Raw genomic sequence first — 19,341 nt, 5'->3', positions numbered from 1 at the left:
ACCGAATGTTCCTTACCACCACTCATGGTGGAGAATATAAAAATGTGTTACTAATTTACTTATCTCTCAATGTATGTATTTTTTTGGATTAAATCTTAGATTTTTAAAAATAATTGAACAAAAATTTCAAAAGTTGTCCAGATAAAATGAAATCAATATTTTGGAAGTGGCGTCAATAATGAACGTCTGAAAACTTGTTGTAGCAAAAAAGTACATGATCAAAACGTTCTCGAAGTTGGTTCAGTAGTTTTTCAATGCTAATATTCAAACGTTCTCGATATTGGGTAGTATAGTAGATATGTTATAAGTTTGTCAATATAGCCATGTACGCCTGTATGTTGAAATTCACTCACAAATTTTTTCAACATAAATGGTTTTCAGTCTTCATCTTCAGTATAATTTGGTGAAGGGTATGTATATAAGATTCGGCACAGTCGAATATATCCCTCTTACTTTTTTCTTTATGTCTAAGTCATTTAATGGACTGTCGTAGTTGGTTTTCAATACCAATATTCTTGAAAGTATATCTAATATGCAACATATGCACTTGTACGATTCAACCAACATACGGAGATTGACTTCCCCAAATCGACCTCAAAACATTATTATCATTTCCACGTCAACCATAATAAAATCAACTAAAACTCCTTTTACATATAAATTTTAATTTATTTATTCCGATTTTACAATATATTTTTTGTTAAATAACCATTTTTCTTTTTTTGTTTAAAAATTTCATGTCTAGTCTAATTAAAGAAACTGTTATTTATTATAGCAAAGAAGGAAAAAAAAATAAAAATATAAAACTGCTAAAATAAAGCAGTTCATCGTATAGGTTTATAAATAATAAAGTTTTTTTTTTTGTGGAAGAAAGGCAGATTTCTAATTATTTACATATTTGTAATAGTTGTTTATCAATAGTTTATCATTTTGTGTTTTCATTTTGATTAAAGTTTATGAAATTTTAAGCATTAAACTACTTTTATCATAATTTCTAAAAATATATATAAAAAAGTAGAAATTAGTAGTAGTATAAAAAGAGATAAAACAAAACAGTTGAGCGAATACAAAAGGAAATTGTAAAAAAAAAACAAAATAATTTGTTAGAAAGAGATACAACATTTATGGAAAATTATGGGGTGAAGAAAGGAATCCATGCATTTAAATGTATGAATTTGGACGATTTGTAAATTGTTTGGGATAACGTTTAACAACTGTCGCAGAATGTTGTGGGGTAGTGTTACTGGTTGTATTATCAGAAGTTGTTGTTGTGCCAGGATTGTCAACACCTGATAATCATTTGGCTTTTTTCGATTCCTTCTTTTTACTGCTGCTGCTGCTTTCCTTGACCTCCTTCTTTTCAGGTTTTTCCTCGGGATGATCTTCATAGCTGGAATGTTGAAATATATACAATATTATCATATTTTATAAACATTTACTTATTTATAATACTTACGCAAATAATGTTTTCAATTCACCGCGGACAAGAGCCACCAACAAAGGAGTACCCATACAAGCTGGCACCAAATACAACAAAGCTGGCTGGGCATGTTTAAATACATGCATAACGAAAATGGTAGCCATTAAACCCATGAAATAAGCCACTAAGGTGGAATAGAAATAAATGCGGCTCTTGCGTTTGGTGCTGTGATCAAAACGTAATAACAAAGCGATGAAAATACCAGGAATAACAATATCTCCCAAACCCAACATGGCGAAATTGGAAGCATTTAAGCCGTTGGTAAGCAAATCTTGTGGGAAAACTAGTTTAATGGGGGCTTCAAAACTCTTGGCAACCGTAACCATGACATTTGTTCCAAATACCCAGAAAATATCATAGAAAAAGAGACCACTCAACAAAATGCAACCAGTTACAATATTATTCAAATGCAACATTTCCACACCATTCACGGCAAAAGCCAGTCCAAACATGTTATTAGCAATCCAGTGTTTCTTCAACAAATACCACACACCAATGGCGGCCGATATAACTAAGCACACAATATCGTGGGTGCTGAATTTATAGTTAATTATGTCTTCCTTATTTTTACCTTCTCCGCGAGTGAAATGTATATGGAATGGTATTTTTGGAACAGCGGCGGGCATTAATGAATTGGCGATAGGACTTAATAGATGGGCCAAGGCAATGACTCCCAAAACAAAGAAATAACCGGTCAATAACAGGTTAATGTGATCTTTGGAGGAAATTTTGAAGATAATATAGAGACTGAAAAGAGCTGCGGATGCGATGAGGGGGAAGAACATAGCATCTTTAGTTGTCATAGTATCAGCTTTTTCGCCGCTTATCTATAAAGAAATATAAAAAGTGAGTTATCAATAAAGAAATCTTTAGAAATACATATTAAATGTTTTATAGAAATTCAAATTATCTTTTAACAAATTTAATAAATACTTTTAACTTTTTATTACACTATAAAATTATAACTATGTACCTATTTGAGCTTAAGGTCATTTTTTATAATTTATAAAATATGGATAAACTCAAAAAATTTGTGTTTAATGTATTTTATACTGCATTCAAAATCAGGTTTAAAGTATATCTTCGGTAAAATAATTGGGGAAGAAATTGTGGTGACAAAATCGAAGTAGTTGAGATATTTTCCTAATATCTTAGCCATTTGTGGGGTGATTTTCTCGGTTTTAAATAGGAACCTAAGATGGACTATAGGGTCAAATGTATAAATTGTGGGAATTACAAACGGAATGACAAACTTATATTGATACACATACAAATTAACCAGTAAAACAGAAATACATTTTTAAACCCATACATAACCACATACATATACCTATAATGTGGTTTTTACAAAACTCATATATAATAAAAGAAAGTAGCAATTTCATAAAAGAATTAGATTAAACTGTGAAACAATTAATATATGATGTCTTGCTAATCCCCCATCAATACAAGAATAATATTGAATTTCTAATATTTCATTATCAAAACCAACAACAACCTTTGAAATTAGCAATATAAAAAAACATGTATAATGCTGCAATACATAATCAAAATTTACTTGATCAATTCCAATCTAATTATACTCAAAACGCTGATGTGGTTTTAAACGTGAGTTGTTTAAACAAAAATAAAGTTCCGAAAGCGCTATTTATACTTGTTTAAACAATTGCGCTTGTACTTGCTACTAGCTACAATAGCAATCACCCCCTTCATATCCAACAACAAAATACACCCATACACAACCAGTCAATCCATACGACTACAATTTATCTACCACCAAAACCATCCATCATTTGTCAGCATGAATTATAAAATTAACCCACCTTTTTTGCTTTGTGCAATTTGACGGAGCGTATGGAACCAAAAACAATTGGTAACATAGCCATAATGACCAGACTTCCATAGGCCACAGCAATACCTTCAGGAGTTGAGGGTACTTTTGCATTTGTTATGGTTTCAGTTGCATTTTCGACAGCCGATTCGGTTGCTTCTTTCACAGCTTCCACTACTTGTTCAACCACTTCACCCGACATGTTTTATTCACTATTATGTTGTGTTTTATTTAAAATTTAATTATTTTTACACAAAACTGGTGTATTTTCCACGATTTTCTTGAGGAAAGCAGAGAAAATCGTTAGGAAAAAATAATGACACGCACTCAAATACAGTTTGCTGTCACTGCAAAAAGACGAAGGAGGAAAACGGTGAAATACAAAAAAATCATTGACGTTTTTTGTTGTTTCTTGTTATGTGGATAACAAAAGTACGGCATTATCATCATTATTGATAAAGGTTGACGTGTCAGTTGTAGGGTTGTATTTTCGGGAATTAAGGGAGAATTTGCAGTATAAGGGGATTTTTAAGTATGTACCATGGAACATATTGAATAAGTTTGTGATGAAAAAAAATCATTATAGTTTTAATTTTTTTACATAATTATTTTTAAATGAACAATTTGAACACAAAATATATGGGTTGTTTTTCCATTTTGATTTTGTATAGAACCCTTAAAATAAAAATTTGTTATTCTTAAACAATTTTGTACCTATTATTTGTTAAAATTTGTTTAAATTGATGGCATAAATCCGAATCATGACAACAGCTTGTCTTGATAGCTCTTTCTTAGTTTAGGAGTAATTGAAATTTATATTAATTACTAGTTGACCGCCCCGGCTTCGCCCGGTAGCATTTACTAATAGGGGGTCAGACGACATGTATTGCTTGTGTATTGGGACATGTATTCGATACATATGGAATTACATGTGTATGTCAAAATTCACGTTATACATACGATTCATAATTTCCACGTTCAAACGTACATATGTAATTGCATGTGACATAACCTCTATTAGTTTATATGTTTGTTGTTTTTAACAATATATTTATTTAAAACATTTTTAAATCACAATAAATATATTTAATGCTATGAAATTTATTTTGTTATGATTTTTCTTTACTATTTTTTGTTTTGCACTCACATAAGATTTGTTGCAGTTATCTTGCCAAAAATGTCACGAGTATTTTATGTACACAAAGTTTCATATGGATCACACGGTATGTATATGTTTACATATGGAAAATGTCCCAATACATGGCACAAAACATATGCAATACATGTCGTATGACCCCCTTTAATGTTTGTTCGTCAAGTTTCTCCAACCCTGCCTGTTCTTATTTATTTGCAAATAAAATATCGAAATTTTGTACTGCATACTTTAGGGGCTTTTTTATTACAGTTGACTGGACTCAAAAAAGCCGGTTTTAGCCGTATTTTTTTAATTTTTTTCTTTACAAACCATCTCCTGAAAATTTCGAATCGAATAAAAAAAAAATCAGCCAAATCGCTTCAGCCGTTCTTACGTGATGACATTACATACATGGACCATTTCATTTTTATATACATATATAGATATAAAATAGTATATACCTCTTATAATTATTTAATTATCTGGACAATATGGGTATCATCGAATAGAGCTTCAAAATATTTTTCATCTGATATGTAATATGGTTCAGATTAATATAGAACAAAACTAAATTTTCAATCTATATAAGGTACATTAGAAAATTTCGTCATGCTGAAAATATATTTCTTGCGAAGCCGGTTTTCGATACACCCCAGAGTAAAAATATAAAACAGCTTCTATACTTTTCATGTTCATATTCATAAATACCATAAACTCCTTCTATAGTTAGCACGAACACATATGTCCTTCTTCCTATAACTGAAATTTCCTATTCGCCTTCTCCAGACGATAAAACTCTTAATGATTAAAATAAGATTCCGAAACATAATTCATTATTACTACGACACTTTTTTAATTTTATTGTGAAATTACACAATCTACAATATGAGATTATGGTGAAAATAGGAAAAAACCTGAATATTTTATTTTCTCAAAATCATACATCATCTAGATAAGACTTTGAATGAATTTGTTAAATACATATGAATATAATTACTATGGTTCTATAGTTGAAACAAAAAATCAAATTTTCCCACCTTCCCACTGTTTTAAATTTTTTAAAAGTTGATTTTTCGAACGATAGAACATTCCACTTTTCGATTTTTTATTATATTTTAATGTAAAAATCATATGATTGCTGTATTTGTTGATGAGAAAAACACATTTTATTAAATGTTTACAACAAAAATTAAAAAATTAAATTTTTTAATAATCGACTTTATTTTGGGATAACGTATTTTGATAGTTCAAAATTTTCTGAAATTCGTTTTCGATATAAACGATGTTTAATGAAAAAAGTCGAACTTTAACTTTATACCTTAAATCAACGCAGTGTAAAATCGTCGAAACCGTTTTACCTACACGAGCACTCTCAACTGCAGCCAACTTCATAAACAACATTAAACAGAATTGTCATTCCCGGCTAGCAAAACTAATAAAAATTTTTTTGCAAACTTCATATTTGCGATTCTTAATACAAAATAAATATAATTTAATAAAATGGAAACTATTTTGGGTATACGCGGTCCTGATTTTGTTATGGTATCTGCCGATACAACACAGGCACGATCAATTATTGTAATGAAAGAGGGTAAGTTGTTACCTCCATGGGCCCACAACAATAATGACTTTACAAAAAAATTAGCAAGGAAACTATTAAATTTGAATTTTTCTATTGTTTAACCTTTTAGATGAAAATAAAATACACAAAATTGCGGACAATTTGATGATAGCAACAATTGGTGAATCCGGCGATACGATACAATTTACAGAGTTTATTTCGAAAAATATTGCTTTGTATAAAATGCGTAATGGTTACGATTTGAGTCCCAAGTGTGCCGCTCATTTTACTCGTAAAAATCTTGCGGATTATTTAAGATCACGCACTCCCTATCAGGTTAATATGTTTGTGGCTGGGTAAGTAAAATTCTGAAAAATTCTTATTAATAATTAAACGTTTTTTATATAATATTAGTAAATTAAACATTGGCTATTTATTTATATTGTAAAGTACTAACAATTATTCTTTATTTCTAGCTATGACCCCAAAGAAGGTCCCGAATTACATTACATCGACTATTTGGCCAATGCCAAATCAGTTAAATACGCTGGTCAAGGTTATGGTGGCATGTTCTGTGCCAGTATCTTCGATCGTTACTATCATGAAAACATTACCCAGGAGGAGGCCTATGATGTACTCAAAAAGTGTGTTGTGGAAATACAAAAACGTTTGGTCATTAATTTACCCAAATTTAATGTATCTGTAGTGGATAAAGATGGCATTAAGGAACTGCCCCAGATAACTGCAACAAATCTTATGGATTATAAGCCCTAGACTATGTTAACCATAAAACTTAAATATTAAAGCATTCGAAATGCATCCGTTTTTTGGGTTAAAGAAAAACATTAAAAACCTTTTGTATAAAAAAACTTGGTTTAGAAAAAAAAATAAAACAATGCTTTTTATTATAGGGTTTAAGATTATTTAAAGCCAGTCAAGAAAATAAATTATTTACATTTCAGATTCTAAACTATTGTCGATTTCTTTGGGCCAATCCAAATCAATAGCCATAACATCTAAGGCCATTATGTCAACAGGTTGTCCAACTATGGAAGACACTGATGGTGTTGTTCTACCAAATTCACCATGCACTAACTCCTTTATGTATGTACCAGCCTGACTTACAACATCAAGAACTACAACTTTGGGATTTTCCTTCTGCACCATGGCACTTAGCTTATAGATCATACGAGGTCTCGTATGCAGTGGTCTTCGGTGTAAAACACGTATGGGTGTTTTTTGTTGTATTTCAAAGCCTTCTGGTACATTTAATTTTTTCAAAATTTCGGCGGTAGCTGGTTCTTGTAGTACACACAAAGCACGGTAGTATTTTTTCTTTTGTTCTTCACCCGATTTAATGTGTACCAATTCTTCACGTTTAACCATTTGTAAATTGCGCACTGATAATTTTTGAGATTTGTCAATTTCTTTTTCCATGCGATTTGCCTCAGAAGGCGTTAGAGTGGTGCGAAATGAATTGGGTATTTCCAATACAAAGGGACGACCTTTGCCTAAACAGCGGACATCAACGTCTTCGCGGCCGCTAGACATGAATATCGCTTTTGAAGAGTCCTTACTATAAAAAAAATTGTGAAAATTTGTTTAATTTTTTAAACCTAAACTAAAACACCTACCAAAAATGCGGTGTTACAGCTCTCATAATAACTTCCTCAATACTGTCGTCCATAATACGTTTTCCATTTAGTACCCAGGGCGTATGGGACAATTCGCGCGAGATCTTACGATAGCGTCCGGCTACAAACACTGTAGGGCCTGTCAAATCTATGGATTCCAATGTTAAATGCTCAGATGCGGTTGGAGGTGGTACTGGAAAAAATTCTTTAAACATTTCTTCCTTCACCCTCTTCGGAGTGTATTGTTTTTCCATAACTCCTCTAGATATAACCTGGCGTTTTGAATTTGGAGCGGTTGGAAATGCTTTGTCATGAAGTTGTTTTAATTTTTCCAATTCTTCAGCTTCTTGAACATGTGACACTTGTATATTAATCATAATTCCATTAGCCTCATACTCCTTTTTCAGTTCCTCACATACAGTTGGGTTAATAATTAATTTGACGGCCTCCTTTAAGGGCACATCAAGGGCTTTATCTTTATCTATTCTGGGACCGAATTTGTCGATTAAAGCAAACCACATAGATAATTGACGAACTTGTACTAGCATAGGCATACTAATGGCCACAACAATGTCATTACATTCAAAATTCTGTATATCAGTTTTTAATATACGCTCAATTAGATGGGATCGGAATTCTTTTGAAAAAAGACCCAAACAACAAGGACATACCGCTAATTTTGGTTTTTTCGCAACACTTTCTGTTTCTTCGTCTTCAGTTTCTTCTTCATACTTAACTTTCAACTGAAAATAATTATAGATCAACACTATAAATCAAATCTTTGGTAGATATATGTTATTTATGTACCTTATCAAAGCTCTCCTTTAAATCTTTATATTCATTGCCACGAGCTTTTAAATATCTTAATTGGCATATTTGGCAAACTCCGCAGCCTTTTAGAAAATCCACTAATTGCTGATTAAACGTAGTCATTACTTAAAAATATTATTATTACAACTTAAGGAAAGAAAAAAATTATTGTTTACAAAATGCTACGGTAATGCTTTTAACACGTGAAGTATTTATAAAAAAATAAACAAATCCGTGTCATTAACTAAAAACACAGTCGATAAAACGGTTGCTTTGTTTTTATAGAGATTTGACATTTAACAGCTGTTTGAGTACTTTGTAAAACAACTGTTAATTAGGAATTTTGTTGTGTGAGCCGCACTAAATTTTATAAATTTTTGCAAAAATTTATTAATAATTAAACAAAAAAGTGAGTTTTTCTTATGAAGACTATAAAATACAGTGTTCAAAATCTTTAACTATTAATTTCCAATAATAAATTGTTTTTAACATTAAGAAATTCCAGAAAAACTGTAAATTTGTATTGTTACGTCATTGAGACTTCTTGGTGGCCACTAGGGAAAAATGCATTTATATACATTTATATCAGCTGTATGTGAATATTAAATATTTTGTTAATTTTTAATATTTTTCCAGTTCATCATGCCTATTACACCATTCTTCCGTTCACCTTTCACCGATTTAACTGGTAGTTTGATCAATCATCAAACTTACGATAAGTGCGGCGAATTAGAAATGAACATGATGGACTGTTTGGAAGCCTATGGTGCCGAAAGAGGCCAAAAGATGTGCAAAGATTTAGTTGAAGATTTCAATGAGTGCTTTACCATGCACAAGCAAATGTTGCGTTTCCAGGTAAGTGTCATAGAGGATCCATAAGTTTAAGTTTTTCGGATATTACTCGTATACAAGCAAATTTAACATAATCCAATTATTTTCGGAATAAATAAAGATCACGTTATATTTTTTTAATGTTAATATTTACATTTTCTGTTTTGACGGGCTTCGTTAAAAATACTTAATCGGTATATCGAAAATGTCTGATGTAACGTACTACATTAAAAATGTAGTTTTGGTTCATAATGTAAATAAATTGTACCATATACCAATATCAGATGAGAGTTAATTTGTAGCACTATTCAATGATAATTAATTTTAAATAGGATATATAGGCTATTATGTATAATTACTTTAAAGTCCTATAACTGATAGTTTAATGTTGAATCGAGACTTGGTCATATTAATTGGCTAGAACAGATGTAACGTCCAAGTTTAATCATAAGCATAAGTTTGTGAAATAAAATATAAATAATTTCAAAAGTTCTATAAGCGATTTTAATAATGTACTTGTTATTTTGAGGCTTAGCATCGTAACATAGAGTCGAGACCTAATTGTCAATAACCTAAGTCTGTTGTCAAAAACCTAACTCCTGCAACAACAAAATACAATAATTCTCTATGATCATAACATTAACATTTTTCTGGAAGCTTTTTTGAAATCAAACTTAAAAAGGCATAAATAATATTTCTATTTTAAATTATTTGCAGGCCATGCGCAGCGAACGTATGAAGCAATACTGGTCCGGTGATCGTAAGAAGGAAGAACTTTATGCTGAACCTCCAAGAGTTGATGCCTATTAGTTTGTGCTTTTTTAACATTATGTTTCATTAAAAAAAAATCAGCTTAGAAGAATTAAAATAAGTAATGGATTGATTAATAAAATAAAAATACATGTACATTAATTTATTTATAAATGGTTAAAAGGCTTGTATCAGAAGATAAATATCAAAAATATTACTTTAAAAATATCAATGTTACATATGTATAGTGATATTTGTAGATCGATTGAACAAGAAGAGCTACCTAGTTCATTTTTGAACTATGAACTAAAATGAGCGGTCATTGAAATGAACTATTAAGCACAAGTCTAATACCAATTTTATAAAAATGTATTGTTAAATATATTAATAATGATTGAACAATTTGCACTTATTAGGTCTGTCACAGAATCTGTGGAGTTTTTGTGTTTTTCTAGAAAAGCCAAATACGTTTTCGTTTTAACATTCGAACGAATTTGATGTCATGACTCTCCTGAATTTTAGCATATATTTTTTTTTGAAAATTGTTCAAACTTTATAACCTTTTGCATTTTAAGTGACGATGTACATATATATACATTTGGGGTATTCACACGGTCTGCTATTAGTCATATTGTCATAATGTCCTAATCTATATATATAAAAATGAAATGGTCCATGTATGTAATGTCATCAGCGATTTGGCTGATTTTTTTTTTATTCGATTCGAAATTTTCAGAAGATGGTTTGTAAAGAAAATTAATTCAAAAATTCCGGGTAAAACTCGGAAATTCTTTTTTTGTGAGTCCAGTCAACTGTAATAAAAAAGCTTCCTAAAGTATGCAGTACAAATTTAGATATTTTATTTGCAAATAAATAACAACAGGCTGGTGTGCGTGGGTTGGAGAAACTTGAAGAACTAACATTAGTAAATGCTACCGGGCGAAGCCGGGGCGATCAACTAGTATATTATAAAAGTTGTTGTGTTTTAAACAAAAAAACTATTATTTTATGACAAAACACTAAACATAGTCTTATTAGTTTAGTACTGTTTTTGTTTGAAACACAATAAAAATTTGATTAAACTATCATAATATATTAGGACATTATGACAATTTGACCAAATAGTAGAGCGCGTGGATACCCCAATTGTATGTAATTTGTTCATCAATTGATGGAGTAAAGCTAACATTATAAAGCTCATTATTTCCAGATCACGTTGTTGTTAAAACAAAAAATAAATAGATTTAAACGATTTTTTTGCTTCAAATATTTTATTCAGTAAAAATACTTAATACCATAATAAATTGTTGAAATTTCTTAATGTTATTTTCGATTTCCTTCAGGTCCATTGAAAATAAAAAACGTTAACAACTACTACACATCTCTGACAATTTAAAAACTGTATTACCTTCACATTTCTAATTTGACATTATAAATGTAAACTTGGTAGCACTAGCTGTTATCAAATCCAATATGACAGCAGACAATTTCTTATATTTACGGTGTTTAGATGGGAAGGTTTTTCGCTAAATATTTTAAAATACTTAATATAAGCGGCCGGCTGTTGAATTAATTAATAAAAAGCAATCTATTAAAATAGCAATAAACTAAAGTTTTATAAAATACAAACAAGTAAAGTTTTAAAAGATTATAAACAATACAAAAATATATGACAAACTTATTCTCAACAAGTGATAAAAGTGTGTTAAACAATTTATTCTCTGGCTAATATGAGTAAAATCTAATAGAAATAAATGAATATTACAACAAAATTCTAATTAATAATAACTGAAAAAGTCAACATTATATGTTATAAAACTTTAACATTAAATGATCATTTAATAACAAACAAAACATTTACTCCCACCCTTACATATAGTTCAGTGTGAAAAATATATTTTGTAAACCGCCACCACCGACCTTCAGGCAACCTTCATCACTAGCTATCACACCAAAACATTGCATATGAAGACGTCGGGTGGACGACAATGTTCACGTGTATAATCAATTGATATTCTTTGCATGTTGAGCTTAACGAATGTTTAAGGAATTTCCTTAAAGGGGTGGCTTTAATTTGCTTTTCTGTTCATCTTTCTACTCAATATCACCCTCACCGTTTCGCATACTTTGGAATCATTCGGCTGCTAAGTAACGTAAAATAAACAAATTGTTTTTATTAAAAAAGGAAATTTTTCTTTTGTTGCTACAACATTTTACAAAAGATACGGGCATAAACAAAAACATCGAGTCTCCGTTCCACAGCTATCAGTCTTAACGCGACTTTTGCATTGTCCACATTTCGAAAATAATAATTTAAATTTAATAATTTCGTAAAAAAAAAATAACATCCAATCAGACATAGAAAGTCAGTATATTGAGTGTTTGTGTGCTGACCTAGTGATCTAGTGTTAGTGACAATACAAACGTATTTTTTGTTTACTTTAAATTTTTTTGTTGCTTTATTCCAAACAATTATTGTCGTCATCACTATTACTTGGCGGTTTTTTTTGTGTTGTGCGTTAATATGATAAATGATATCATTCTACCGGATTTTTTTTGAATGATGTAAATTTGTTCGCGTATTTTTAAAGTTTTTATATATTTTGGATTGGTGTTGGCCATTCAAATATTATACACAAACCAAAATATTAAGTACCTATAGGTGTAAAAATTTATTTATTTAAATAACTATTAAAAATTTGCGAGAAGAAATACAAAATTGATTCAAGTTGTTTTTGTTTTATAAAAATATTATTAGTTGAGTTTTGTAAATTCGAATTAACTACATTCTTTTTTTTTACATGGAGAAATTGCTTGTAAATGTTTGTTTGATTTTAAATAATTTGAAAAGTTTTTTAAACCAACATGTTTATAAACATTTTTTTTATACCGTTTCCAAAGTTACACAATTATTTCCCAAATAAAAAGTTATTAAACCAACAATTTTGTAAATAGATTTCAATATTAAATTATATTTTTAACACAAAACCTATAGTCTAGGATCATTATTTTATTGTATTGAAAAGAAAAAATTCCATTTTATATATTTTTTATATTGGCCTTCAAAACAACATATCGCAAAAATTGTTTAGGGTCATGTTTGATAACCCATAATTTTGAATTAATTAAAGTAAACTAGCTACATACTACATACATATTAAGTTTGTTTTCGTTACAAACAATTTGAGCAGTATTTTTAGTTTTACAATCTATGGTTAATTTCAAAAAACTTAATTCTGAAAGCATTTTTTAATTTGTGTTTTGTTAAAAAATCTTTTTCCTTCCAAAAACCAGGTTTATTGATGAATATTTAACTAGTACATGGAAGTCTGAAAGTTTTGTAAAAAAAAATTGAAAAACAAATAACTATTTCCCTTTTATGGGCAGAATTTGATTACAAATTTTTTAATTTAAAGGTTTAAGTGGCTATGTAATGTATTTACAGAGATAGTATTTATATACTATTATATGTTTTAATACACGGATAAAATCGGACTGAAATACATTTTAAAAATAATGTTTTATTAAAAAAGCTGATTTCAAAGTAAATTTATTCTACTTCATACTTATAAAGTAACAACAATATGACAATATTTAATTAAAAATACTAGGTGACAACCCAGAAGGAATAACTTATCTTAATATTTTCTCGTGATTGAGTTAGTCCGTTTTTTCGTTATTAATAATTCCTTTGAAAGATTTGAATTTTAAAAATGTATTAAAAGTAAATGCTGATTTCAAAGTAATTTTACTGTACTTCACTGAAATAACCATAAGATGAGCATATTTAATTAGAAATACTAGGCGGTGATCCCTCCCTCAGAAATTTGTTATTGTATATTCGCACGTCTGAGGTTTTTACTCGCCTTAATTTGGATGCAAATACGCAATTCATTCAATATTATTTTAAACTGATGTATATATACCCATATGTATCCACGTAAAGGCATATACATACATATAATGTAAATTCGATCCACTCACAAAACTGATAACAAATTCAGGAACAGTTTCTTAATGATTTATTTATAGTACATTCTTCAATATTTAAATTATTATCATTTCGCTTTGTTTGAGTTTAATGTTGTTGTCACGGCTATTTAATTATATAGAACAATTAATTTACAATTATTTTGCAATGCAATTATATATAATGTATGCATTGTAATAATTGATTCGAATATTGATTATATAATAAAGTAGATTTATATCTCTTTTTTATACAGAATATAATTAATTTTCTATTTTGAACTTGGAAAATTGTGTAAATTTTCTTTAAGGTTAAATTTTGTCGCTGAAATATAAAAAAATATACCTATTACAAATTAAATTCTTATTATAACCTTCACCATGAGAGTTTGTCATTCCGTTTGTCCGTCTTACGTCTGTATGTTGAAATCAACTTTCCGTAGCCCCCAAATATCTTACATACATGCTTCATACATCAATATATCCGCAATAGACCCGGTTCGATTGCTATTTAAAATCAATGACTGAGATATAAGGAAAAAACCTGGACAACCTCCATGTTTGACATATTTTTGATCTATATATGGATTAATGAATCATTAATATATAGCCCAAACATGAATAAAAAATCAGCGGGAGTTTTTTCTCTTTTCCCATTTTTAACACTGAATTTGAATAGGAAAATGGGAAAAGGGAATTTAATGATAGACATTTTAAAGACCTTTGCAACAGCATAGAAAATCGAACCCCAGTTTTTTTTTACCAAAACATTTTTTGCACTATAAATTTAAAAAAAATAAAAAATTTTAAATTTATATAAAAAATTTAATAAATTAAAACAAAAATGTAGAAAAACATTTTTATTTTATTAATTTTTGTTCAAATAGTTTTTTTTTTATTTAAAAAATAGTTTTATTTTATTAAGCATCCATGAGTAATATCGAACAATAGTTTGTATATATTAAAATATAATTGACACAAGTTTTCTTTCAATTCGCAAACCTACATTGTAAAACAAAACAAAGCAAATTAAAAATTATACAACTATACAATGTTACAACACTAATTTAAAATTGGGGAAATATCTAATTTTAATAGAAATTAGCTTGTTGAAATTACAAACAAAATTGTTCTAGGCATCTACATCTACAAGATGAACAAGAATAAAACTTCAACAATCCTTTATATACAAAATATTTAAAAATTATAAGTCACACTTTAGTTCTTTAAATAAGTTTGACATAAGAAATTTTTATTTTTGAAATTCCATCACCGTAAAATATTTTCCATAAGCAACCTACTGTGTAAATAATTGACCTAGGCTAATAATGAGTAATAAATACATAAATACTAATTTCGAAATATCAGACTAAACTTGCCAAATTTTCATTTTCATTACTCAGCAACTTCTGTAAACAAAAATTTTACTACATATTAGTTAAATACAAAATAAACACTTGAGATACAAAGAAATGCATGTACAACACAAATAATAACAAAATATTTAAACATTTAATTCAATTCTAATCTAATAATGGAAACAATTACAAATATATAAAAAAAAACAAAAATTAAACGAAATGAAAAGAGCGTGAAAAATTCGCACTCGTTTGAGAGTATAAGTATTTTGTTGTTTTGACTTTAGTGACATTTCACAAATAAATGCCAAGAGTAGAATGATCAGTTAGTATACGATCGTACTGTGAACTGGAATGTTGTTGGATTGTGTTCAGTGAATATTTTGTAATTGAATTGAAATTACGTTAATTTGTTTTTTATTTCGACAATTACACAAATTTATATAAAAGAATTAATTATTAATTAATCGCTTTTAATTTTATTGTTTATGCACGTGCCATCGTTTTCAGAACATTTAACTCAAAAAGTATTTGAACTAAATTAAATAACAAAAAAAAAAACAACAATAAATATTCTATTCGTATTGTGTGTGTATAGAAAGAAACGTTACAAAAAAATTCTGTTGACATTATGAGTGACCGTGAATTAAGTTGTAGCAATACTGCGGGACAGTTTATGGATCGTGGCCGTATGAATCAGAATGGTGTGGTACAACCACTATTAACAGGTAAGTGCTGTGGCAATTATATTTTTTTGTTTTAAAATAGTTTGTAATAATATATGCCAATTTTCATGAACATTTTAGTTATACTGAAACGAAATAGGCAAAAAATTTAAAAAATCTATTTTTCAAATCTTAACAAATTATTCAAAATTTCGACAATTATAATATTCTAACTTATTTGATCTAATGCATTATTTATTATATACACATCTGCTCAAAATAATAGATACACCAAAATTAATTTTTTAAAAACGAAAAAAAATAATGGTATATTGTAAAATTATAAAATAAATTCAGTCGATTTTTATTTATAGTTAAAAGGAGAGTAAAAAACAAAAACAAAATATTTCATAATTAATAATAAATATTATAAAGTAAATTAAATTTCGAAAAATTTGGTGCTCATAATAATAGATACATTTTTAAAAATTCTTATTAAACAAAAGCTAATAAATTTTATCTTAAAAAAATTAGTTTATTATTAAAGTAAAGCTAGTATCCAGTATATCCACCTTTGTTTTGTAAAACTTTCTCCACTCTTCTGGGCATACTGGATATCAAGTTCTGACACTTCTCCAATGGAATCTCGTACCATATTTTTTGCGTTTTCTCCCATAAATCGTCTTTATTTTTGAAAACTTCCTTCGAAAGCCTTATCTTTAATTCACTCCACAAGTTTTCTATTGGGTTTAAATCAGGGGATTGGCTGGGCCAGCTTAAAACAGGTACGTTATTCTCCAAGAACCAGTTTTTAACTAATCTTGAACTATGTTTTGGGTCGTTGTCCTGCTGGAATGTCCATATTAATGGCATATTTTCCGATGCATATGGAAGCATTACGTTTTCCAATATGTCTCTATACCCACTAGCATTCATGGTATCTTCTATTCGGAATATCGGACCAACACCATTCCATGAAAAGCAACCCCAAACCATTATGTTTCCCCCGCCATGTTTTACCGTCTTTTTTGTAAATTTAACGTGGAATTATTTTCCTTTTGGTCGGCGTACATTTCTTTGGCAGTCGTTTCCAAACAAATTTATTTTTGTTTCGTCGCTCCATAAAATATTTCTCCATTTTTTTTCGCCTTTACACCCGGACCATTGTAAGTGCTCTTTAGCAAATTCTAATCTTGTCTTGATATTTTTTTGGCGCATTAGTGGCACTTTTCTGGCAATTCTTCCCGGCAATTTAGCTTGTAAAAGACGACGACGAACTGTTTGTGGACTGATTTCGTTACATAGCTCCGCAGAAATAGCTTTCGATGATATGAAAGGGTCTTTTTTAACCATAAGGACGATCCGCCTATCTGTTTCTGGACTGGTTTTCTTTGGTCTACCGCGAGTTTCTCTTTTTTGTTTTTTAGATAAAGCATTTTGGACAAAATGTAAAGATCTTCCTATGCTCTTTGCTATTTCCCGTAATGATTTTCCTTGATTTCTCATCGTTTGAACAATTTTTTTCTCATCTTCGGTACAATGATGATTTCGTCCCATTTTCTTCAAAAGAGTCCTATTTTTTATAAAATTGTTGCTAAAATTTAAATTATACTTACTGTTTCACGTAAATAGGAACAAAAAATTGCACAAAAAAAAAATTTTATATAAACAAATTACAAATTACTGATGTGTATCTATTTTTATGAGCAAATAATTTTTTGTAATTCAAATAAATTCGTTTTTAAAAATCAACATGGAAGCAAATAGTTGCCAGATTTTTGACTGACATGACATTGCCAGATAGAAATTTTAATAATATGATGTATTCTTAACGCTTGCGAGGAAATTTTCAATGTTACCGCCATTTAAATTTTTTCCAATTAGGTGTATCTATTATTTTGAGCAGATGTGTATATAATCGGCCATTTACCTTTTGTATATTCTTAATGTGTTTCTATTTCTATTCTATTTTAGTTGTTTAGTAAATATGTCGCGTCACTTTAATTTTTGTTTTTGTGCGATTACCAAAATACTTTTTCTATTTTAATTTTCCTTTTTCTTTAAATTCATTCAACTTAAAATGTATTAGAGTGTTCGCACATTGAATTTAGTTTGCGATGTGTTACACAATTGTACTAAGTCGCAAATAATGAAGGCATTCATTTATGTCACAATTTATAACTCCAAAATTTCGCACAAACTGCACAACAACACACAAAATACATATTGCTGTTGTATTTTTTCAAAAATTCGCAATTTCGCAAAGGTAAAAATGGTGACGTGAAATACCTTATTTATAATTTATAAGTATTTTGTTTTGAATATATTGTAGATAAAAAAAATATAACTAAATAATGTTAAATAATGTTTTTCAATAAATCTTGAAAAATATATAAATTAACTCTAAAAATTTGACTTTTGGATCGTTATATATAGCGGAGTCTATTGAAATCAGTAATTAACAAATAACATACATCAATATATTCATCATAGTCCCAGTTAGGTTGCTATTTGAATTCAAGAAAATCGCTCTACAAATGACTGAAATATAAGCAAAAAACCACGAATACCTCGATTTTTTATATAAAGAGTGAGCCAAGAAACTTATACTTGTATTAAGTTAAATAAAACTTAAACCGTTCCATATAAAAATTCTCAAAAATACTTAAATTTATTTAAATATTGTACAGATTCATTAAACATATTATTCGGTATTTATAAATTTATCCACCTTTTCCGGAAATCCTCCCATTAAATATTTTTTAGTTGCTTCCGTTACCTTTTTGAACGATGTGGTCCACTTACGTTTAAAATCGGACATGTCCTGGGATGCCTTTCCCGTGTTCTTTAATTCTTTTTTTTAGAAGAGCCCAATACCTTTCCACACGCCGAAGCTCTGGACAGTTGGCTCTAGAAATATGAAGGCGTTGTAGACACTCCGTAATAAATATGCCTGATATCACAAATGATTGGCTTCTTTTGCCGCAACTGCAAATGGCAAGAAACTTCTTGGGGAATTTTGTTTGTTTTTTTGTACGTTATTGATCTTGAACATTACCTCGTCCATCAGCCTCATAAAAATGTTGTTTGAAAAACAATAAAAATCATTGTGAAATATTAGAACGTTATGACAATATGACTGATAAGAGACCTTGTGAATTGACCAATTATATTTACATACCGAATACGATCTTTATAGGTATGAAATTAAAATATTCTACTTACCCCCAGTAACACGAAGTCTGGTTATGTTTTAACTAATAGTTATACTGACAGTTTTCATACAAAAATAATTTTAACCGATTGTATAACTATTA

The 19,341-nt window shown here is 29.1% G+C and overlaps 5 protein-coding genes across 10 annotated transcripts in view; 3 read left to right on the top strand and 2 right to left on the bottom strand.

The window, feature by feature from the left end:
- Window positions 1-645: 645 nt before the first annotated feature.
- LOC135952684 (minor histocompatibility antigen H13) lies at window positions 646-3,677 on the bottom strand. Its single transcript, XM_065502705.1, has 3 exons — window positions 3,304-3,677; window positions 1,457-2,307; window positions 646-1,390 (listed from the first exon to the last, which is right to left on the bottom strand). Exons 1-3 carry the CDS (start codon window positions 3,511-3,513, stop codon window positions 1,297-1,299), a joined length of 1,155 nt encoding a protein of 384 aa, XP_065358777.1. The 5' UTR covers window positions 3,514-3,677; the 3' UTR covers window positions 646-1,296.
- A 2,155-nt stretch (window positions 3,678-5,832) lies between these two features.
- On the top strand, window positions 5,833-6,903 carry Prosbeta4 (Proteasome beta4 subunit). Its single transcript, XM_065499578.1, has 3 exons — window positions 5,833-6,037; window positions 6,138-6,363; window positions 6,484-6,903. Exons 1-3 carry the CDS (start codon window positions 5,947-5,949, stop codon window positions 6,779-6,781), a joined length of 615 nt encoding a protein of 204 aa, XP_065355650.1. The 5' UTR covers window positions 5,833-5,946; the 3' UTR covers window positions 6,782-6,903.
- Pus10 (Pseudouridine synthase 10) lies at window positions 6,882-8,612 on the bottom strand. Its single transcript, XM_065499577.1, has 3 exons — window positions 8,449-8,612; window positions 7,642-8,384; window positions 6,882-7,583 (listed from the first exon to the last, which is right to left on the bottom strand). Exons 1-3 carry the CDS (start codon window positions 8,572-8,574, stop codon window positions 6,959-6,961), a joined length of 1,494 nt encoding a protein of 497 aa, XP_065355649.1. The 5' UTR covers window positions 8,575-8,612; the 3' UTR covers window positions 6,882-6,958.
- Window positions 8,613-8,835: 223 nt separating this feature from the next.
- Window positions 8,836-10,180, top strand: ND-15 (NADH dehydrogenase (ubiquinone) 15 kDa subunit). The gene is made up of 3 exons (XM_065500270.1): window positions 8,836-8,860; window positions 9,088-9,306; window positions 10,000-10,180. The coding sequence occupies exons 2-3, from the start codon at window positions 9,094-9,096 to the stop codon at window positions 10,090-10,092; spliced, it is 306 nt and encodes a 101-aa protein (XP_065356342.1). The 5' UTR covers window positions 8,836-8,860; window positions 9,088-9,093; the 3' UTR covers window positions 10,093-10,180.
- A 1,469-nt stretch (window positions 10,181-11,649) lies between these two features.
- Naprt (nicotinate phosphoribosyltransferase) overlaps window positions 11,650-19,341 on the top strand; it is a 30,589-nt gene continuing 22,897 nt past the window's right edge. For 2 of the 6 annotated variants that reach the window (XM_065500837.1, XM_065500834.1), the window contains exon 1: window positions 15,681-16,087. In XM_065500837.1, the coding sequence (XP_065356909.1) occupies window positions 15,991-16,087 (97 nt within the window). In that variant the 5' untranslated portion in view covers window positions 15,681-15,990. Of the gene's footprint in view, window positions 11,665-12,378; window positions 12,398-15,680; window positions 16,088-19,341 lie in introns of those variants that run through there. The other 4 variants (XM_065500839.1, XM_065500838.1, XM_065500836.1 and 1 more) reach the window with 3 other exon arrangements.

The sequence above is a fragment of the Calliphora vicina genome, chromosome 2 (genome assembly GCF_958450345.1).
Source record: "Calliphora vicina chromosome 2, idCalVici1.1, whole genome shotgun sequence".
Classification (NCBI taxonomy): Eukaryota; Metazoa; Arthropoda; class Insecta; order Diptera; family Calliphoridae; genus Calliphora; species Calliphora vicina.
Note: the sequence above shows the minus strand (reverse complement) of the source record. Positions and strands in the feature narration are given on the sequence as shown.